At 39.6% G+C, this 23,979-nt stretch overlaps 1 protein-coding gene across 2 annotated transcripts in view; it reads right to left on the bottom strand.

Annotated features, from left to right (window-relative positions):
* CDH13 (cadherin 13) overlaps positions 1-4,407 on the bottom strand; it is a 447,506-nt gene extending 443,099 nt beyond the window's left edge. Inside the window, exon 1 of one of the 2 annotated variants that reach the window (XM_069868789.1) lies at positions 4,237-4,406. In XM_069868789.1, coding sequence (XP_069724890.1) covers positions 4,237-4,281 — 45 coding nt within the window. In that variant the 5' untranslated portion in view covers positions 4,282-4,406. Of the gene's footprint in view, positions 1-4,236 lie in introns of both variants that reach the window. The other variant, XM_069868788.1, reaches the window with a different exon arrangement.
* Positions 4,408-23,979: the final 19,572 nt, after the last annotated feature.

The following is a 23,979-nucleotide window of genomic DNA, read 5'->3' on the forward strand; positions in this document are numbered from 1 at the left end:
ACCTACTTATCTAACAACAAACAGGAAGAAAATGAAAGGCAGAACTTCACATTGCCTTGAATAGACACCACTGTTGTCATCTACCTAGTTCTATTAGTTTCTGTTGTGTTGGTCTATTGAGAAGCCTTTTAGAAGTACTCATTTCCTAGCTGACAAGTCTCTAAAAATGAAGTCAAGAACCCCCAATGGATCACAGCACAAAGATATTACATGTGATGGAATAACCTTTTCCATTTTTTGATTATCAGAAACAGAAGCCAGGTCCCACATTTTGCCTGAGCTGCATCTTAAATTGAAAGATAGAGCCTCAAGTGGTGCACAAAGTAGGTTTAATTGTAATGCCATAACTCTAGCAGCATTTTCATGATGCATTTCCACTCATCTATTGTAACAAATCCCCCTTACTTAGCAGTAAGGAGTCTGGTCACGTCCTGTGTATGAATATCTCTAGGCAATAGCTCCTACCTTTTAAAGTCACACTAATTCACCAGGGGCCAGCCTTCCCTCCAAGGAAATATTTGACAAATAGCACAGCACCACTGCGAGAATGGCTCTGCATTTTGGGAAATACCATCTTTTGAATGAGATAAGCAAGTAGAAGATCTTTTTGACTACATAACGAAAAATTATGGCCTGAAACAGTCAGGAGCAAGCACCAGCCTGCTCACAAAATGCTCATCAGTACAAATTATACATAGCAATTGGCTCCTCTAACATTTTTACAACTCAGTTATAGCACAAGAGCTATAGAACCTCTTCCTCTAGAATTCTCAGTCAGCAGTCTTAAACAAAATAAGACCTACAGCAACAAGACACAACAAGGAACTGCTTTGTCAGAATTTGAACATAATCTTTACTGTTATATTAGATTGTGTGAGCAAGATTTTTCTTTTTTTTCCTGAAGCTAATAAATTTCTTTTTAATACATGGGTGCTGACTTTCAAGCTGTGCATGGAGCCCTCTTCTGGAGAAATGTGAAAAAATTAAAGCTTAGGAATGCAGCAGTGTAGGCTATGCATTTGGGGAAAGAGTTTTATGACTAATTTTCTCTACTAACTGCAGTAACAGGCTTATAAAATCTATATTTTTTTCCAAATGTCTTAGATGCAACCCAGGGGAACATGCTAGTTATTGTTAAAGCTATCAAAAAAAAATATTTTCCTCATCTTGTAAGCTTCACTTACAAATTTCATGTTGATTCATCTGTCTGCATGAAACGCATAGCATACAAAACCAAGCCTGTGAACAACTTTCATTTTAAAACAACTATTTTGTATGTAGGCCTTTGAAAATATCTTCTGGGAAAAAAATATGTAAAAATCACTAATTCAATAGATTTTAAAATCTGTATTTACCTACTGTTTTACGCTGTATAGTGTACAACTGCACAAGGTACCAGAGTACACTTAATTTTTATTGTTCGCTTCAGATCAATAAAGCTGTGTATTATAGGTATGCTTTGTAGTTTAAAAGATGATCCTGAATTAAAGGATTACTGGAAACATATCTTTCTCAGCTATTCCAGCTAACGCTCAGTTCTCCTCTTGGTGATAACAAGACAAACAGTTGGTGTATACAGAAAGTATACAGAAAGTATTGCATTACTAGATCACAGTTGCTTAGAAATCACTTTATCAAAATTGAACTCTGCAGGTTCCACTATCATTGTATTATATGATGCATTACTGCTACTGCTAAGGGAGAAGAAAGAAAAGTTACGAAAAAAATCCCAAGATGTGTTACAACCACTACACAGCCAGATGGCTGCATTTGTTTAATATGTTGTTTCTCATATTCGCTCGTTTACTTTTCCTGTCACATGTAAGTTGTGCATGTGGCATGTCAAAGAGAAAAGCCAAACAGCATATCAGGAACACCCTTTTCCTTCCTTAGCATGCCATCATCTTCAGTTCATACTTGAACCTGCCACTACTCAACAACCTTATAACTGAACACAGATTTATGTACACTTCCTCATTATAGTGAGATTCTTTCCCTAATTAATCAATTCTTAGACATGATCTATAAAGTAAACTTGGAGATCTGTTAAATCATCAGGTAGAGACATTGCTAGATAAGGCTATCTGTGCCAATAAAGAAAGTGGGGTGCAGTTTAAGCACTTAAACACCAAGCAATGCTTAAGTATCACAAGCTCAGCCCTGCAGTATACTCAAACTCATCTCAGCCCAGCAAGAGAAGAAACTGAAGAATTGTGGAAAGTTTATTAATAAAGTGGACAGTTGTTTTCAGAATCAGGTGTCCCACACCGTGACCAATTTTAGGTAGTTACTGGTGTTTAAAAAAAAAAATAAAAGCCAGCAATGTGGTTTAATAGACCTTAGAAGTCTGACCTCCTCTGGCATGTACATACTGCTTTTCCTACAAGGGACCGCTGAAGAAAATCCAGACTCAAGATGATTAATTCACTAGTGTACTAAAGAAGATGGACAAAAAAGGACTGAAAACAGAGAAAGCCAAGCAAACTGCAGTCCAGATGGCAGGTCTCCAGTCCAAGGTGACAGAGCATCAGCTCAATATAACCCCAGGTTACCTTTACACTTTCTATGCCCTCTTCCCCCAGCCCCTCTGCTCCTTGAGCATTGCCTCCCACTGGCAGCTTTGCCAGCCCAGCTGCCTACCTAGGCTGGATTCTCAGCTCATTTTGACATCATCTCCTCCCCAGGAGCCCTTTGGCCATCCCCAGCCCATCAGCCCTCCCCAGAAGTAGCAGCTTGCCCACTCACTGCAGCCAGTCTGAGCAGCGCTGGCAAGCTGCCCACTGACCAGCCCTCCAACACAGCCCACAGAGCCTCTGTCCAAACTCTTACTGAGGCCCAGCAAGAATATATATCCCCACATATATCCCCAGCACATGCTGCTCCGGCTCCTCAAACTCACCCTTCACCAAACCTATAGTCCAAAGCAGGTGCTTTCATGCGTTCCACTTCCTCAAGTAGGATTGTTATCCTGAACCCACACAAATGCCTATGTGCTTGCTCACGAGTCCCCCATCACCGTCTCCAACTGTTCCATAACTTCAGCAACCTCCACTAGTGCTTTTGCTCCTTATCAGGGTAAGCCAGGACCCAAATATCCTAGCCTTAATCCACAGCATATATGTATTCATTCACCCCACTGATTCCTACTTGCACACTCTTAAGGTATCTCCTGTCAGCAACAAAGTTCTCCCAACAGTGGCCCCTTACTGTTTATCTTCTCATCCTATTTTGAAAAATCAGACTAAATGCCTGATGGAGATTGCAGTTACACAAATACAAGTGCACAGACTCAGCACCACAAGCACTAGTTTCATACTTTAAAAACCCACAACCCCCTAAGGGTTAATGAAACCACTCCATCGCAAGTCAAAAAGGAATTAACTTCTAGCTCTACTCAGTGCAGAGGATGCCAGTGAGACTGTCACAAAACAAAACAGTTTACAGACTCCTCAGACAAAAGAGGGAAGGATACGTTTAAGCTGGACAACAACAAAGGATTTTTCAAACCTCCCCAGAGCTTCCAAAAAGTGAGCCCTGTAGCAGCAGCAAGAGGAAAAGAGAGCAACCAAAAGGTATGGAGAAGCCAAAGCCAAGCGAGTCCCTTTGCTTTGACAGACAGTGGCAGCAGGGCTTTAGCAGCTCCGTGATTTTAAGGCTGGCTGTTTATTCCTCTGCTTTCTGGCAGAGGGGGATCTATTACATTTAATAGGAGAAAGGCTACACAGCAAGTCACTAACAGAGTCTTACACATCTATCAAGAGAGTACGGGAAAGCAACGTTTTGCAAGGTCTGATTTTATTTTTCCTCCATATTCTCCCCCCCTCTTTTTTTTTTAAAGCAATAAATAACGTGAGCTGCCTATAACAGCCTATAAGCCTACAACCCGGCAAAAGCCACAGAGGAAAGAGGCAAATCAAAGTTGCAGCATCTGATATGACAGAAAATATTGCTGCTGCAGCTGCTACCGAGACACTTGAAAGATTCCCCCCCACACCCTTCCTGAAGGGAAACAAAACATGCTATATATCACACAGCAAATTTGTTGTAATTGTAAATCAAGGAACTATAAGATTCCTAGCAACTGGCTTATAGCAGAAATCTTGCATCTTTCAACAATAATTCAAGCACTGTATAATTACTCAGAAATCAGACCTGAATAACAAGTACTTTCAAATCCACATGCACAAGAGAAGGAAGATTTAATAAAACAAGAAAAAAATCCCACACATTTCTTACCTGGGACAGCAGAAAGGACAGAGTAAGTTGAGTTTTGTGCTGCATTTTGCCAGACTAGAAGGTACCAGAGGCTTTTTCATTCATGCACTCGGCTGCACTGAGCATATTTTCACTGTGAAACAGCCTTTGAGAAGAGACTCTGCCTTGAGAGCCAGCCAACTTCCCAAATAGATCAGCAGCATCATCACTAAAGCATTGGATAGAGTCTGATGACCAGAACCAATGGCTTTACAAGGATGATTTCTTCACAAAGCATCCCCATTTTGCATCACACACATTGGGCAAGCACCTCTCACAAACACAGCACCTTTAGAAAGCTTCTTGCTTTGGTGTATTTGTGTTTTTAGTTTCAGTCTAACAAATCATGCCTTACGGATCTCAATAGTATTTTCTCTTTTAGAGAATGGAATTGCTCAGAAAGAAATAAGAGCAACTCTGAGGACCACTGCAAAGAGATTCTCTTTATTAAAATGTTAATAAGATATGCTTTACTTTCAATAAATCAAAAAAATGACCACTGCAGTTTTAGTTACTTCCAAGCCTTAGAAGAACAGAGTGAAATTTTTCACTGCAGCAGAAACAGATTATATTTTGTGTTTTCCCCTCAATCTCACAAATCACAACAAAGACAGATCAATTCTAGCCTCTAGAAAGAATCTATCATAAGGCAATAGATTTTATTAACTGTTCAAGTAATAGCAGAGCTGGCTTTTGATTCAGTGAACTTGAATCTACGACAAAGTTTCAAAGGTGCATGCCCTTCAATTACAAAAACTTTTCTGTTTTGAAGAGGGGACCTGATGTTTCAAGAACCTGCTTTCTCTGGGTTAGTTGTGTTGCAAACCAGCAAGTAATACCAGACAGATAGACCAAAGATTATGAACAAATTCCCCCATCTGCATTTCCAGCTCCACCTCTCTTGCCACTCCCCATTATCACAATGGTCCAGTCCTTTTTTGACTCATCCTCTTGCAGTTACTGGGGTTGTTTAGCAGTACCCTTCCCTCATTCTCAACAGGGTCAAAAGCCTCCTCAGCTCTCATGGTTTTCCCTTACTTGCTCACCCAGCAGAGCTAGCTGCCACCATTGGCTGGTGCCAACAAAGATCAGCAAAAGCACAGGGAGGGGAAGGCAAGCAGGTGGTTATGAAGGGATATACATTCAAAGGAGCTAGCAACCGCTTTGAGTTCCTCAGAATCAGCAAGAGCTTCCAGCTGTGAATAAAGTTGTTTAACATCTTCCCCAGTTGCTGCTAGCCTACTGCTCACAGCTCCTATCTTCCTTTACTTACATACCGGACCGAAACTGAAGGAAAACACTGACCTTTCAAGTCTGAGCCCTCACATGCAGCAGAAACTCTGCTCCAGTACGTTCATCACACACAAGTATAAGTTAATATTTAAGATGGATCAGAATTGAACACAAATCCAGCATGAACTACCAGTAGCAACTACAATGTTAACTGTAACTGCAAAGTGTTCACTACTTATACACAATAAAACCCCCTAAAAGATTGCTTTTTTAATTTTTTCCCCCTCAGCCATCTCGGGAAGGCAAAAAATGAAAAGCCGAGTCTTAGAGCTCTTCATGATTAAAAATAAGTGAGTGACCAAGTCCAAGCTTTCCACCAAGTGTAAGTCTCAGACACAAGAGAAGGGCCTCAGAAGTCTGTAAACAAGGCTTTAGGGGTTTTATAGGGCATAGAATTGCAGACAACACCACCAACTGTAACGTAGTATACACAGTCTTGGTATGGGAATGCTGGGGGGGAGACAGACTCTTAAACCCCACAAACAGAGGCCAGATACCCGAGTGAGTTACCAGATAAACTAGATGTAGGTGGTGGCTGAAAAACACAAAGGCATATCTGCACCCTGTTTCACAGGAAAGGGACTCATTAAAAAAAAAAAACAAGTCATGGGGTAGATGATTCACTCCATTGCTTGCAGTAACATGACATTTGAGCAAATATAAGCAGTTAACTTTGGCATAAGACGACATGGCTATGGAGCCACCCCACAGAGGGGGCAGAAATGGGAAATAAGAATTAGAGAGCTTTCCCCTGCTCCCACAGCCCCAAGGAGCAGGGCTGAGCCTACTACAATAGCCTCCCACCTTCACCACAGAGGGGACAGACATCATAGGAAGGTGCGTGGCAAAGCCAGCCTCCCTGGGGGCCCTACAAGCACATACCACAGCCCTTCACCTCCAGAAACAATGATTACTTTCCAACAGTAACATATAAGAATATTGTTTAAAAAAAAAAAATTTAAGTCACCAACCTTTTGCCTCCCCTCCCAGGCAGCCTGTCCCTCTTGTCCTAGCCCTCTGCTCACAGCTGTTCCTATTTACCCCTGGAGGAGTAATTAACCACTCCTGGAGCAGCAATTAACAGCTCCCTCTGTGTAACAGCTGCTGCCAGCCCCAGGCCCAGCAAGGCACACACAGGTGTGGGCAGCCTCCTCATTCCCCAGCGTTCACCTGTGCAGGGCATGGATGCCTTTGGGAAATGGCCGTTCTGGTACTGCTCAGGTGAGGTAAAATCTAGTGCCCAGAAGCCCTGGATGCTGAGGGCAGGTAACTGGGCTTAACTGGGGCCTCCAGCAGCAGGAGGTAGGCGACAGCTTTAAATCAGCCCCTGAGGTCCACAACAAGAGTTTGGCCCCTTGCAAGTGAGCTCCGCTGGGGTCAGGAGTAGAGTCTTTTCTGTTGATTAGATAATTAATGAACAGCTGGTAAGTTGTTAATTAGAAATTAAGAGGTGGTTCCTCAGTCCTTCTCAGCCTTAGGTGACAGGAGAAGATCCAGACACCTCAAAGGGGTAGGCTGGGAGGCAAAGCTTTTATGGATGGAGGATGGTCGCTCTCTAATCCTCTCTTTGAAGCAATTTTACTGCACAAATGAAAGTGACATCAGACTGTGGGGTGACAGTGACAGAAAGAACAGTCAGGTTTGGGGCATGGTCAGAGGAGAGGGTCAAGGTGTTCTGTTTTAGGGCAGCCTGTGTTTCTCCTACCTGTTGATGTAAAATGTCTGCTAAGTTTAGGTAAGGACTGAGAAGAGTCTTGGTGTGTAAGCAAAGAAAGTTCTTGATGAGACCTTTCCTAGATCCAGGCCTACGCTAACTGATGGTTGTAACATGCTCTGCAATCTTTAGATGCAAGATGCTGTCATTTTTACTTATAAAACCATGGGGAACTTGACGCAATCAGCTCACTCCCTCTCCACGACATACTCTGGCAATAGACACTGAAGCTGAGCTGAGGCTGATATGAACAGTATTAATTATCTGCAACACGTAAGGTGTTGTCAGAGATAGACCCATTAGCAGACGAGGGAGTCACTACATTATGCCAGAAATGTCTTTTGACCTTTGGAAGATTTGCCCTGACTATTTTGAAAAAGCTGAGGATTAGCTGCCATGAAGAACAAGGAAGTTTAATTTCATACTAAAATGAGTCACATAAGAAACCTGGATACAAGAAAGACAGACTAATTTCCTCTACCATAGCATTGGCAATCTATCTACTCCTGGCTGCTACACCACACTGCGCTTTCTCACTCCTCAAGCTTGCAAAAAAAGCTTTAGGGCTGGGCAGCAACTGAGGGTACGGTGGGGGGGTGGGCTTAGATGGCATGTTTCTTGAACAGAAGGAACAAAAAGGTCACAAACCTAATACGGAAGCACAATGCAGTCCAGACAATCCAGTCCTCATCAGATCAGCATCTGCTCCTAAAAGACAGTTCTAGTTGAATTTCTTTTAGGGCAGATGGGCCAAGAGTATAGTGGAAAAGAAATTCAGTCAAGTAAACTAATTCACAGACTAAGTTGAGGGGGAACATATGTGACGTTGCCCTTGTTGTTAGGGCAAAATAAATATGCACATTGGGGCTTTCTGAAATCTTACTGGTTTCACTACAAGAACTGCCAGAAAACGGAAGAAAGCAAGACTGGCTTTCTGTGTCCACCAGGCCTAGCATGTATATTCCTGCTCTGCCTGCAGAGCCACCACCACTTCTGGAGGGTAAAAAGTTGTAGTAAATGGCTATAGATGGAATCTGTAGCAGGAGTGAAATCCCATCTTCCTTCCTGAGGTTCTCCAGCAGGAAGAAATGAAGCAATTGGCTGCAATGTTTTATGCTGGAGGACAGAGATTCAGAAGACTGTAATAGAGCTGATTTAGTGAAGAGTTAAGGGATGTGTTTCCAGGCACTGTGGTTTTCAACTTGGCAGCTCTGCCAAAACAGGTTTGGATAGTGATTCTCAGTCTTAATGAAGCTGAGGTTTCTTTAGGAAGGATTCACAAAAACTCTAAAAAAAGAGTTTTGCAGTTTGAAAGTGAGCCCATAGTTTTTCCTTATGTACCCAACCCACTACCTCCGTAATACCTCAAACTCCTACCAGTGCTTTTTACACTAAGGGCTTATTGGCAACAGAAAGTTTGGCATTAGTGAAGCTTTCTCTAAAACCTGTGAGACTGCTGGATGCTTTGTCTACTGTTTTCCTACATCCCAGCCCAAGCTTTAGGATAGTTAATGGGTTTTGTTTTCTTTCTTGCTAACAGGCAAGTCGCGGGCCCCTAGAACAAATTGATACTTCAGCGAAAAAAAATACAGCGTGTTTTGTTGTTAGAAGAAGACTTAGAAGAGTTGGTGAGTCAAACAGTAATCTTACATTATAGAAAAACCCTTAAGAGATGATCACACACTTTTTTCTCCAAATAATAACCCCTACTTACCATGACCACAGAAGCTATTTCTTCAATTCTTAAAACAAAAAATCCTATTACTATTTTGGTTTGCATCCCTGAGCCCTTTAAGCATAAATGAAATGTATGTTCAGCTTCTGAAACTTAGCTGTTATAAAGCATTCTACAGTGATAATTTGCAGTGCTGTACATCTAATCTTCTAATCCTTACCAGAAGCAAGCTGTTCCTTAATTCACATTTCAGTTTACCTAAGCTGGGGAAGGAGTTCAAGCCTGTGATTGGTCAGGTGCTCCATGGCATCTGCTTCACAGAAACAAGTTTGTTTCTATTCCCTTCTCCCAGTGGGGCTCTGAGAGGAGAGAGCTCGTGCTCCTCAGCTGACCTCCAGTACCTAAACCTGTTTTCTGGAGGAGTGGCAGGTATTTTCCAATATCTGTTATAGACTTCTCCCTTTCAGCTGAATCATAGCAATTGAGCTTGCACTGTGAGCTGTCCCTGACTGCAAAGCTCCCAGGCACTTTGGTTTAGCAGCAATCTGCAGTAATTCAGTCCTTTGCGATCCAATATCCATACCCATGGGCAGGTACCATAATTTTGGCCCTCTCTTTACTCACTTTTCAGTAATGCAAAGTTACCTCACAGACATTAGCATTTTTGTCCTCCCCAAAATACAGGGATATAGCAAAATATTCCTGCAATGTAACAGAAGAAGGAAAACTGAAATCACAAGATGCAAAAGGGACCTGTTTATGATCATGAAGGTGATTAAACACAGAGCTAAAAATTGGACTGCTAGCTAAATGCCTTAGGCACTGGCCTTTCCATCTATTGAAAGAACTAATCAGCATTCCTGGGGGACTTGTGAGTTTCCTCTGTTATTGTGCAAAACCAAAGCTGAAATGCAGTTTAAGTTCAGAAGTCTTTATTGGCTGGTCTATCTGTTTCCGTTCCCCATATGTAGCTCTCCCTTCTTGCTTGAACACCTCTACTACTTTGCCCTCTCCCTATATGTATAATTGTATCTGGGCTAAATAGGGTTGTTCTGGAAGCAATAATAGCTCTGTTGGAGAAGAATATGATGCATGGTAGCTCATTAGTGGTTTGCTCATATTAAGGGAATGACATCTTGTTTCCCTTCTGACCTCACCTATTGTCTAGGCAATGAATGGATCTAGGAGTGAGAAAATTTGTTTTGGCAATGGGATCTGTATTTTCCAATGCTCTGTTATACTGAATACTGCCCAGAAATAGAAATCAGAATAATTAATCAAATAAATGCACAAAAGAACTTATCATTCCCTATTTTGGTAGCAACTATGCAAAGTCAAAGTCATTATTTAAAAATTCACTGTGTGAGTTTATTAGACAAGTTACACTTCTGTACATTAAAAAAATAACATTTCCACAGGAAATGGGAGAAAAGGCAAGTTATCATTGTCAGAGGTTCTTCTAAGTTGTATCCAAACTCAAGATATTCATCATGAGTTATGGGAAAGTTCATACTGCAGGAATAAATTAACCACAGAATTTTAATGGCTTTACTGTGTGACAGTTTCTAAAGCCCAACCATCAGCTAGAAAATTCAAATGTGAGAGATATGCTCTTAATTCCCACAGTTACGGATTTTTTTTAAAATCCCTTCTTATGATATAAGGGTCATTTAAAATATTCTACTATGAATATACAGCTTACGTATGGGTAGCACATTTCACCATTCTTATCCAGCCAGAAGCAAGCTTAATCTTTCATCTTTTCACAGAGGAACAGCAGATGCATAAGTACATTTTAGGAGAAATAAAATAGTTGAGAGAGAGAGGGAGAATGTGTCAGTCTTTGAATACCTCTGTGCACAGGACTTTAGCTGACATATAGGCCCAGAGCTGTTAAACCTCCTGACTTTGGGCATAGCCACTTGCACCGTATATGTTAAGAGAACGGTGCACTGCTCTATTTTGTGTTATTTTCAGCTACTGTGTTTGCACTGGCCAGTTATCATGAAGAAATGATTGCAAAGCCCCTCTGTCAGACTCACAGCTGTATCTGCCCTGGGCATGGCAGCCACCGATAGTCTTGAGTTAAAAAATGGGTTCAGATATTTAGGGGTTGTGTCCTAACAGCTACTCCAGCTGGAAGACATGGGTGAAGGAAAAGGGACCTGAGCAAAATCTCCATTACATAATGAAAAGATACATTTACAACCTGACCTGGAAGAACAGCCTGAGCTCTATAACCAGGAGCAAGCTCAGGGTGAGCTGAGGAATATCTATGTTCCCCTAAACTGAAAATGCCATATATTTCAGCCCCATCAAGACTTCATTCTCCACCCTTAAACTCTTCCTTCCCCATTTATATTCGCAACCTCTTCTCTATGCAACTGTCATGGCTTTTAGGCAGATAAATATCTTACATGCTTCTCAAGGGTGTCATACGCTATTTAGTATTTTCCCTCTGGTATCAGCACCTGTTAAGCATGGAAATAAAGTGATTAGTCTTACATATTTGGTTTCAAAAATTGATTTTAAGATACATCTCCTTATCACTGGAAGATTTGCCAACTAGAAATAATAATATCCTCGTCAATGATAAGTTTCTCACTCTTGAATAGTAGGAATTACACTGGGAAATGTTCTGGGTTTCCCTTTCCAGTGGAATTTTCTATACCTATCAAACCATTTTTGACAAAGCTGTCTGACATTATGTAGCCTTAGAATAAATTTTTCTCTACAAATCTAGACATTACTCAAGAAAAAAAAAGCCCCTGTGATGCAAGGGGAAAAAAATTAATGTTTGAAAATTGAACATTCTTTAAATGACCAGAAAGGTGTTTGGTTTGGTTTTTTTAAGTCTGAAAATAACCTGGTGCTTATATCACCGTGATGATGATGGGGTTAGATAAACTGTAGCACTATGCTACTATGCAATTACTTTAGACCTAAGCCAGTAGCATCTCAAAGAGTACCTTAAACTTGAATGGTTGGACTCGATGATCCAGTGGGTTTCTTCCAACCTGGTTATTCTATGATTCTATGATAAACTGACTAGGTTCCGTTTTAATGGGTCATTAATTACTTTAAATTAGCTGAGTATTCCATTGTAACAATGTATGCAAGTATTTCTAGAGAATTATCAGTGAACATGTTGAAATGATCCTCAAAAATGTACATCCACACAGAACTCAACCTAAACCATGGGATCCTTTCTGCCCTTCTGCATCTAGAGAGTGCATTGTGCCTGACGCATCTTCAAGTTTTGTCTCCTCAAGGAATACCTCTCAAACAAACAGCTCTGTATACACCAAAACCATCTGATTCTTACACTGCTTCTTTACATGCCTTTGAAATGTTGTATATTATGCATGAATTCTTGGTTCATCATGTATCTTGAGATCTCTTTGTATTGTGTTGTTTGTCTTCAGTTTTATATCTTTCTTATGTAAAATTCATTAAGCCTTTGCAAATATGAGGAAAAAACTGTTCCTATTGCTTTCTCCCTTGGGATACTAGAAGGTTACCTTGTCTTATGCTTGTCCATAGTATCTCTCTTGGGCTTAGTTTTTAATGCATTCAGTACTCCGAGAAAGATGCAGTCTAGGGAGTTTTACTAGGCTCAGCCCCTAAGTGAAGCAAATAATTTCTTTTGAGTTGATAGAATTGCACCCTCTAACACTAGAACAAACTATTCTCATATTATCTTGCCTAGGTCAGGTTGTGACCTTAAATTGCCTGGTTTTTGCTGAGTGGGCCTCTCAGAGGAGGTAAAAACAGATTGCTGTGGGTCATTCTGGGGCTCTGAGGCATCACATAGCTCTTGTACTGAGGTCTCTTGTCAGCTGCTCGTGTGATAGAGCGTGGGTTGGAAATGTGCTTTTGTTGATGCAGGAAGAACACACTTAACTTAGAGGAACGGAATATTCCAAGAATGACCTGCATGCAGGAATGTAATTTCCTGGGTTTTTTCCTATGTTTTGAAACATAATAGGATTTTAGTAAATCTAAGGAATTCTACTGGACATGTTTGATAAAAACTAGTGCTGCATATTCTCATGCATGCCATACAGCCAGTATCAGCAGGTTGTCAGTCTCCTGGGAGCTGCAATCAACTGGCATATATCAGAGCAGCTTTGGGCTTGTTCTGCTTTAAGCTGAACCCAGCACAGACAAGCCAGTCGATCAAAGAAGCCACAGTCAGCTCCACAATACCTTTTTTCCTTATGCTGCCGTTAACAACATCAGATCAGGAAATCCTCTGAGCTGCAAACAGCTGGAAGCTGGAAAAGTACTCAGAGGAAAGATCATATGAGTGGCTTGTTCCTGCTCTTTCTTAGGCATCCGTTTATGGCCACTCTTGCTGTTGGTCTTCTCTGAGATGTAAGTGTAAATGCATTCTTAAAATCTTTAAAAGAATGTCTAAGAAGGTGAGGTGGAAGTGAGGAAAAGGAAGTGAGGTGGTGGTGCTATTAGTGTATTGGTACCTGTATAGCAGTGATGGTGGTGGCAGAGGTTGTCAGATGAGAAGGCAGGATCAGCTCTTGCAGGTAATTGTCCCTCCTCATGGAAGACCAGGAGGCGGGTTGGCTCAGCCTTCTCTTTGCTCATTTTCTTTTTTTTTTTTCTTCTAAAGCTGGGGAAAGGGTCCTTTTCTCCCTTCCTATTAGTGCAGCTAACCAGGCAGCTTGCTGCACAGGGCAGGAATAAAAGGGTCTGTGCAGCTGCAAGGCAGAGACTGTGCCGTGCCAACAGAATGCTGTGTTCCTGTCACAATACTGTTAGCCCAAGTAATGCAGGTGAGATGGATGGAGCCAGTACAGCTGTTCTTGTGTAAGTACTGAACTAAAATATAAGTATTATTCTGCAGTACTAGTAAGTACTCTACAATAATAGAGCTATTTTCTGAGAAGAAAATTTTTTCCTCATCTAGAGAATAAAAGAAACATTCTTCTGACTGCAGTTCAGATCTGGTAAAACCAATACTGTCTTCCAAGAGATTCCTCACTGTAATCAACTCCTGGTCCCCAAAAAAATGGCCATCATGACCTCCTAAAACCCATGCACCACAGCCTGTGTAGCAAGACTGTCTAGCTTCAGACCTAGAGGAAGCAGCTGCTATGCATCACAGTTGGAGATGCAGCAAAGGTATTAAGGCACTGAAAGGTGGCAGTTTTACACTTTTGAGCAGGTCTCAAGAAGATTCTATAGCCTTGAAGTAACAAGAGCTCTCATTAGAAAGCTCAGGTGAAAGCACCTGGAGTACATATCTTGGAATGGCTTGGGTGGTACAGCCTGGAGACAGTGCATGGGTCATTCCTGAGGGCTAAACTACTATGGGAGCAAAGGGAGTGAGTGGTTTGTCAAGTCTGTCCCACTCTTCCTGGTACCTAAGCACATGTAGGGTACTGTAAGAAGGACATTTCAAAATTAAACATCTATTTTAAGGTGTTGGCTTAGTGCCTGAAACCAAGCTTATGCAAGAGAGATGCTAAGATTTTGTGCCATGGCAAAGGAGAAATTGTTTTTTCAATCTTTTTGCATCTTTTTATATCTTATTTGTATTTCTTCCCTTTAAGTAAAGAAGGACTAAAATAAAACTCCAGACCAGAATGTACAAACTAAAATACTGCTTTATTTTTGGAAGAGAGTTTGTGGGAATGCTGACTCAGCTATTTGAATCAACCCTTCACTAATTTTTCTCACATTGAGGCCAGAATTTAAGTAGTTAAGTGAGAAACACTGAAATGAAGGGGCACAGATGAGTTTGCTAGCCAGGGGGTAGGAGGTGCACCTGGTGTAAGAAAGGTAGTTCAATGGAAGTAAATAAGCCATTTAACTCTTTCAATCCATTGAAGCCTGAAACCCAGACATGTGAAATAATAGCAATCAAATGTTCTTAAACTTACCAAGTGTCTTAACAGATAATCATATAAAAATCAAGTTCCAATAATAAGAAATAAACTTTACTTATGATTAGGTTCAAGTCAAAACAGTCAAAACAAATGCAAAAGGAGCTAGTAAACTCAGCAGAAAAAAAAAATCTTTATGGTATGTACTTATGTCAAGATCTAATGGAGTTTACTAAATAAGTCAGTTGACTAAAAATTGATAAAAGCTGGTATCTGAAGTAAGCAATCAGATTATATGTTCTTTCGAGAACATTATTATATACCTCTAGAACACCATTTCAAAGCATGTAGTTATAATGTTGCCAGGGTGCCGTCAGCCTTAAAATACAAAACAATAGTTGTTGAAGACCTTCCTGAAAAACAGCTTTTAAGCCTGGAAAGCTGAGAATAGATAATCATAGATCAAGATAAGAAGGAAGAAAATGACGAAAAAGAATTCCAATGTAGACAGATGCTGTTTCAACATTTAAAAACAGTCGCAAAGAATAAAACATTTTAGCCTTATTCTTTGTTCAAAAGATGTCAGAACATAAATTAGGAGCCCTATTCTACCATGACAGAATATTGGATCACTAACAGAGAAAAAGTTAACACTAGTAATATTTTCTGCTTAATAAATAGAAGTGAATAGAGGGGCATTTGTTGATTAATAACTTTCCAGCGACTTTAGATAGGGATTTGTGCAGCTAACAAGGGAGTTCATCCAGGTTTTTTGTAGCTTTGAGGTGAAAGAAAAGAAAGCAAGCTGTACACCTGTCAAGGCATTAGTGAATGTAGAACTGAGCAAAAGTTCCTTAGAGCTTGTTTTTCCAACTGATAAACAAAAAGTAGAAATTCTTCCTACAAACTCTGCCTGATTGTGAACACTTGCACAGTGTCATCGTTTGGATGATGACGCAAAAATGGGAACAGGAAAACATGTAATATTGTTCTCTTTCAACCAAAGCTTTCAGTTCTGGCCTAATATTGCTGACATGTTGGACAGATTTGAAATACTGAGGTTTCGGGAGTAAATTTTCCAATCGAATATTGGAGTAAACTGCCAACTTTGTGTGAACTGATGTGACAGTGTCCAGAACCACCACCTTCTGCAGCCTTCCCACCTCAGCTTAATCCAAACCTGCAGCAGAAAGCCAACTGGCTTCTGCCTACCTGCTTCTGCTTTCATGCAAAACACTTGCAGACAATAATCCTCATGAAAAGAATAAACACAACTGACTTGTGCACTGAGGAATGAGCCCTGGAGGTCTAACCATCCCTGCTGGTAACACTTACCCTAACTAGAAACTGCGTTTCTATTGAACAACCATAGAGGTGTAAGGATGCAGAGTGCTAATGCATCCTGAGGCCATTGATTAAAGAAATCAATGCTGTCACATATTTAATCCAGATTTTGTTTCTTGGCATACCTCTTATTTTATGATTCTGTGGTTACACAAAGCCTGGTGAGACATTGCTGCTTCAAGCACCTAGTGCTGAACACGAATTTTGCCTGAGTTCATGTGTTTCATAGATTTTAGCAGCAGTAAGTTCAGTCAAGCTTAGCTCTTTGCTCTTCCACTTTGTAGGAAATTTATCCCAAACCATTTCTTCCACACCAAGAAATACATTAACCTTAGTCAGCAAGTAAGATGCTGTCAGAGCCGACAGGTTGCCTCGTTCCTTACTCTTTGCTACGAAACGAGCAGCATGAAAACACATTTAGGCTGATACATTTTTCAGGCCTTTTACAATATGTACGCAGCTGCTTCAGTTGACAGAAGCATCCAAGTATTACAGTGCATCTAAACATCACATCTTTATCTCCATCCTGGACTAGCAGGCAGAAATATTTTTATTCCCCACCAGAGAACTCGAGCAGGTGCTATTTGTCTACAGTTATGTCTTCTACAGAAGTTCTTTCTTACTTTCTGAATTTGCTTTAGGCAATTCATAACTTCAGCATTAACGGTCAATTCATAGCATTAACCATTACTCATGTAAGTAATGCAGATAACCCAGTTTCACAGAATATTTTGTTTCCTTTTACACAGAAACTAAAAGGGCTCATGGCTTTCATGACTAAGAACATAATTCTTCATCAGTGAAGTTCAGGCAAGAGACAAGCTTTACTAGCAATGTTGGTAGGAACTGCACCACAGCCAATTCTTTGCATTTCATGAGGAGATTCCCTTGATATCCAAATGAACAGAGACAGGCAACGTACAATAGCACCATCTGGTGACTCCCAATAATCTTACTGTTGACCCCAACTCCCGAAGACAAGATCCATTAAAAAAGAAATATATATATATATATAAAAATAAATGAGAGGTATTCAGTAACAAATTGTTTTAGGTTAAAAAGCCAGTCCAGATGTGTGCAATTTTCATATTACATGAAAACAGTAACAGCAAAGGAGATAGTTTATAAGGATTTGGGAAGTCTATTTTTAGTTAAATACCATAGGATTTTCCATATCTATTGTAGCAGATCCCAACATTTAATAAAACATTCAGAAATTGACCCAAGAAAAATGTAATTGGCTAGTATTTTAAAACCAAGCATTCTGCACCTATGAAATTCAAATTAATTAGATCATGTTTATGCTTTTGTTGTGACTTATTTGGGCAAAAGATTGTTTTTTGTAGATGAATCTGCAGCCTCTTAGTAGAAGAGGCAGGGCTGGGAATGCTGTTTTGTGGGGTTTCTGGGAAACAATGACACACTCGTAAATGCTGGTGAAATAATTACAGAACTATTTCCTTCTGAGAATCACCAGGAAAGATATACTACTGGGCTTAATGGATCATCCAAATCCTTTAGTTTCATTTATTTCTTTGATGGTCTAACACAATCTTTGAGCTGAATTTTTTAAACACCCAAACCCCAGTTTTCTGCGATGGAGGGTGCATGTGATTATAGGCGTCTAGGCAATAGGCAGATGCTTGAGTTACAGCCTGTCTTCTGAAACAAGAAAGACTGTAAGGTTTTCTGTAGAGCACAGGAGAAGCACAAAAAAAAGTCAAGAAGCTTCTTTGCATAGTTATGTGGTTGGTTATCATTTAAAAAAGAGTTGCAGGAGAAATATTGGAGAAAAATGTTCCACTTGTTGTGACTGCAGCTGTGTTTATCTTTTTCTAACAAAAATCTGAACAGTTGAGCACAATAAAAATTTCTGCAGAGCTAAAACCAAAGGACAGTGCTTCAGAATCTGAGTAGCAGTCCTGGAGCTGAAGAGAAGTCACTGGAGAGTGAAGCCAGTAATTACAGAGTCATTGTACATCTCACAGGTCTGAGTGATACCTTTAATGCATTTTTCTGCTGCACATGGATCCTAAAAGATTTCCATTTCTCCATTCATGTCAGCTTGAACTTGTTTGGTGCTGTGCCGTGAATTCTTCACTGACAGTACTGCATAATTTTACGTGGCTAGGAACAGTCTATATTCTATATTCTATATTGTATCTCATTGAATGCATATGATGGGACAATCTTGATACAGAAAATTTTCCATTTAGCTATGTCTCAAAGCTGTGAAGAAACCATTTTGAGCAGTCTTCTGTGATTAAGAGTAAATTATCGTCCTTTTAGTTTATTATATATGTACCGAGTATTGCAATGACCTGCAACCTGCAGAAGCTGAGGTATTTGCTATAACATAACATGCATCACATTTATCTATTCAGGAAGAGTGAACAATCCACTCTCCTACTATATGTCTATTTTTTTAATGACGTTATACATTGGAAACGTCCATAACATGGGATAGAAAACTATTGACTAAATGCCAAACGTCTTTCCAAATCAAAATAAATAATAAGGACCATTAATCCTTGTTGTGTTTGTCAGCTGTAGCCAAGTTGATGATATGATGATAAAAATAAACAGGCTGTTTCAAAAATTGGCTATAGCACACTATGAAACTTGCAATGCTTCACTTGTGATTGGCCTCTCCTGCTGTTTTTTCCATTCCTTGGGCAACAGTTCTTCTTCCATGGTGTTTGCCATCTGATATACAAATTCTAGAGGCTGACTGTAATTTAGTGTGTTCTGTGCAACTGATGGACATGTGTGTATGTGTGAAAGAAGTTTTGCACATCTTTACATCCTCTCAGAGTTTGAGTCACGCAAGTCTTAGTTTGTACAAGTTCTCTCTTTTGCAGAGAAAGACAGACAGAAAATGCTTGCACAGACAGAGAAGCTGTCTTCAAGACCTCACTTTGTTTTTGTTCTTTATGTCATCCTCTGGTGAGCTCTTGACTTCTTGTCTGGAATCCATGGAACATCATTTTTAATACAAAGAGCCATTTCAGGAGGATTCATTGCATCAAAACAATCAGCACAAGTAGAGGAATATATTCTGGCTACTACTTTTTTCTGGTCCCATGCATGATCCTATCCCTCATGTTACTTTGCTAAATACACGGGGAAATAAGTATGTAGGTGTAAATGCGTATAATTTATTTGTTAAGCTGAGAGTAAGGTCTGACACATAGATGATTTGCAGTATTTCCCTCATCTTAATATAGGGAATGCATGCAATGAGAGAATAAGAATTATTTAGTTGTCCTTAACAAATGGTAAGATTTTAGGAGAAAGTACAGCAAGTACTTGTGAATACAAAGCATCAGCCTCTCATATTGCCTACCTCTCCCAAGACACATTCGCTTTAGCACCCAGAGTGTTGCAATGCTGGAATAGCAACATACAGCCAGCAAATTACTGCTCCTGACATACAGAGTACAAGATGGGCCTGGCCGTGCTGCAGTGGTTATTTCTGCCACCATTTTTATCTTTCCTCTGCTAGAAGACGTTTGAAAATCCCTTCTTGAATCAGCTTGCATCTTTAGATATTTAAATACTGAAACACACACAGGATATAATTTCCAAGAGAATTTTGTTCCCTCCACTTGTGAACTTCATTGTATTTTATCTCATTTTTAAGTAACATATTGATGTCCTTAGAAAAATCCTAGTCATGGTTATGATTGGAAGGAGAAACAATATCACAGCTATTACTGCTTTGTAGAGCAGGACAGAAAGCTGTGCCTGTTAAAACATTCGTATGGAGAACTCTAATAAGTTCCTACATCAACAAGTAGCTGCTCTGCTGCATGGGCTATGCAGTGTCCTCAAATGTGCACAGGTACCTCAATGCATTGTTCTGATGATTCATGGAAGGTGTTAATAACTACTGAGTCTTACAGTGCACACTAATGTAACCACTTATATTTCTATAATCACTTAACTCTGGAGCAGTTCTTAATGTTTTAGTATAATTCTCATCAAATCAGACCAGCTTTTCAGATGGTCTTTTTTTATATCTCATTTTCTGCACCAAGTGACTAGGCTGGCAGTAAAGGAAGTTGCTGTTTGCATGGGGAGAGGGCTGTTTAGGAATTCAGCCTTTTACAATTAAAAATAGGGTCTTCAATTAATATGTATAAATATGTATAAACCTTTTTTGCTAGGTGTTTTTTAAAGAACAGAATTTTAAAGTGAAGGAGCAGAGATCAGTTTATTCTTGGTATAGTTTCCTTGTCATCTCTTAAACCCTTAAAAATTAGGTTTTCAGTGTGGCCAGAGATAGAAACATATAATGCACCAAGTTTCTCAGGCTTATAAGCCATTCACTGAAAGTCAAAAGTTTATTGAAGGGAAGCTGCAATTTAAAGTTGTTTCCTCTAAAGCATTATTAGCATTTGACGAACACTGATAGATGTTACTAAACCATCTTTGAAAGCCAAAGGAATAATTCAGCCCACAGCTCCACTGATTTTGCTTTCAGATATATCCCCTCATAAAAATAATATCCATTTGATGGATTTTTTCCGGAACAGAGTGCTGTATCTGAAAAAAAGAGGCAAAATATTTCCTGCACTATTTTCTCATTGGTGAAGAGCTTGCAAGAAGGAAAAAAATCACTGCTGGGATGCAACAAAATAATACCAAAGACCCAAAACACAAGGAGCAGAAATAATGGACAGAATTGCCTGAAATATCTAGTACCATGACATGGCATTTTTCTCATGTAAACAGGAAAATTTGTGAGCTGATTCTTGAGAAAATCCCCAGCTGTTTTTAAATTGTTTCTTACTCATGAAAAGCAATTAAGCAAAAATATTGGTCTCTCATTTTCTGATTCTCAATTCTGCTAATGACTTTGAGTGGCTAAAGTTTCATATGAGGCTGCTCTAAAACTACTGAGCATTTCCCCTAGCTTCAATCCCTGCCCTCTTTCTCTTGAAGTATTTAGTAGTGTAGATAACTTATTGGCATGAATCTGTCACCTTTGTCAAGAGTTTATCTACCTCTTTTCTACGATAATCCCTCATGACTAGTTAATCTTTCCTTTTGACTCACATTTCACAAACCTTTGAACCCTTATTTTTTTGTTGTTGCTGCTGCACTACCAATTTAACCTCTGCTGCGTGTCTTATATTTCAGCGACCAAAATTGCTCATAAAATGTTAATGGTGTCTATCTTATTTCTCCATAATGCTAAAATAACTGTAATGTTCTGTGGGCTTGTCTACCTCAAGAAACTAGCGCACAGTAAAGCAAGGTTTGAATTTATAGCTCCTCACCTCTCATATAGACATTTTAAGGGCACACTGAGTAGCGGATGACTTTTTCCACTATTAAACATGGAGTAAGCCACCATGAACTTAAATGAGCATGGGACTTTACAACATAGTAACTAGGGCAGAGAAAATCTATAACAGCTCTCTACCTCTCGTGGTAGAGAAGTCCTATATTCTTTAGCAGGTTCTTCTGTGTCTCTAAGAAGGGTTTTCTTGTAACAGCATGGAAGAGAGCTGTGTCCAAGTACTCCAGGCACCCCCCTGTTAGATAGGTCAAATAATAATGATATAACATAAGATGGCTGAAAAATTTCTTTCAAAGTACCATTTCTTTGAATTGGAAGATTGGTTTGCAGAGAACTAATATGCATATTAATGAACTCATGCTTCTGATTCCTTTGAAAATCCTTTTCTTGGGAGGGTGGTAAAGAAAAAGACATGCAGAAATATTTAGATTGGTTTTGTCGCTACCCAAAACACTGAGTTTTTTCAGCTACAACTAAAGATTTCCCATGAGAACTGTGACAAAATTTAAATATTTTTCATTTTCTGCTGTGTTTTTAATTAAAAGGTCACATTTTCCAAACAGCTCAACCTTTACCATCTATCTGCTTCAGTTCTCTGTCTGTCATTTGGGATTATAATTCTTTTCTATGTTTTTGTTTCTCCTGTCTATTTGGATTATAAAATGCTTTTTACCATGTGTTGATACAGTGCTTAGCAGAATGGGATGCTGAACTTGGCTGCTATATAAAGTTGCTACTATAATGTAAATCAATATTAATAAATGAGCATCAACCTACTTTGATTTTCACCTTTTGCATTTCACATATCTCAGTCAATATGCTCTTGAAATTATTGCTGGATGTTCTCTACTCTTATAAATAACACAGTATTTTACTATATCATCCACAATCATCTTTAAGCCCCCAGTATGATCGATGTCTCCTAAGAGTATAGCCTTATAATTATTTTTTGTCCCCAGCTGCATTACCTTGTAACTTCCCTACTGAAAAGTGTATCATACATTTGCTTGCACATAAGCCTAATTAATTTTGTCAAATTATTTTTAATTTGTTGGCTTTGTTCCATCATGCTTGTTGCCCTTCTTCCCCAATACCAATAAATTAATTCTCTTTTCAAAATACACCTGCTGCCAAGTTTACGTATGTAATTTAAAACGTAGTCCCTAAATCATCATTGATGAGACCAGTCCTATTGCCTCACTTACCCTTTTGAAACATTGCCTGTGACTTATTTCTTGCCACTCAGCAGCCTTACTGGAGCCAAATGAATAGTTTTCCCTGCTTATAAGGTACACTGACTTTGTAGATTAACTTTGTAGATTAAGGTTGTATGGCTTTTAAATTTCCATAATTTCTATCGTCTACTTCACCTCTGCCTGCTAATTTGCTAGCGTACTCAGCAATGTCACACACATCACACACATTCCTCACGGGACCCAAAGAGGAGAATTGCCTTGTGCACTGAGTTCAGCTGCATGTGCCCATGAATGTCCTCAGAGGGTGTGCTGAATTCCTCCTGGAGGGCATGGTTTAGTGTTTGATAGGAATGGTTGGACTCTATGATCCAGTGGGTGTCTTCCAACCTGGTTATTCTATGATTCTATAAGAACATTATTGCACCTAGTTACTAGAGAAAGAAAAAAACCAAAAAATCCAGAATATGCATACCAAATATTTAGGGAAGGGCTTGATTTTCTTTGTTTTCAGGAGGAGAAACAGGACAATTAACAATGCTGCTATGGATTAAATACAAGGAAATAAGGTGTGGCACAAGCCATGCTTCAAAGCTAAGCAGACTTTCAAATGGAGTATTTTAAAGATATTTCAAGAGGAATTTCACTGTTGCTCCAACTGCACCTTTGTCAAGATGCCACAGTAGGTTGGCCTTCCTATGCTGCCTAAGAGATCTGATCCTGAAGGGCCTGACATCTCATGAGCTTGTCAGATATCTCAGGTAGCTCTTGAGACTGATAGGTCATTTTTGCATCCATACAATTAAGCTGGGTCATCTTTATTTTTGATGCCATCAAGTCTGGCCTTCTGAGCTTCTTCCAGCAGAAATACAGTGTTCACAGGGGGAACTGGAACAAAGATACGTGGTAAGCTTTCAAAAAGAGAGAATCAATTAATAAACTCTCCTGGGTTTGTTCCAAGTTTAGCTTTGTGGCAGTGTCTTTGGAAGCACTGCCACCTATAAGCAGTCAAGATTCCCTAGACAGCACAAGATTGATCAGTGTGTGAACTATAGACTTCAGCCTTGAGAGTCTAAATGATGGTCAAGAAAAAGAGAGCAGATACAGAGTGGCAATCATTCCAGCTTCAAAGTTAACTCAGTACTATATTGCTTCATTACATTACAGCAAATCAGCTAAGAGATCTGATTAATCCTTGATGTAACTTCGTTGACATGCCCTCGTTGTTAAAACATACTGTCTTTCTCTAGCACTTTCATTCTGTTTCAACAATAAACATTTGAACAGCTACTGCAGCACATGAACATAAGGAAAGCCAAGTGATCTATATTATAAGCTCTTCCTTAGAAAGT

The sequence above is a fragment of the Phaenicophaeus curvirostris genome, chromosome 14, assembly GCF_032191515.1.
Source record: "Phaenicophaeus curvirostris isolate KB17595 chromosome 14, BPBGC_Pcur_1.0, whole genome shotgun sequence".
Lineage (NCBI taxonomy): Eukaryota > Metazoa > Chordata > Aves > Cuculiformes > Cuculidae > Phaenicophaeus > Phaenicophaeus curvirostris.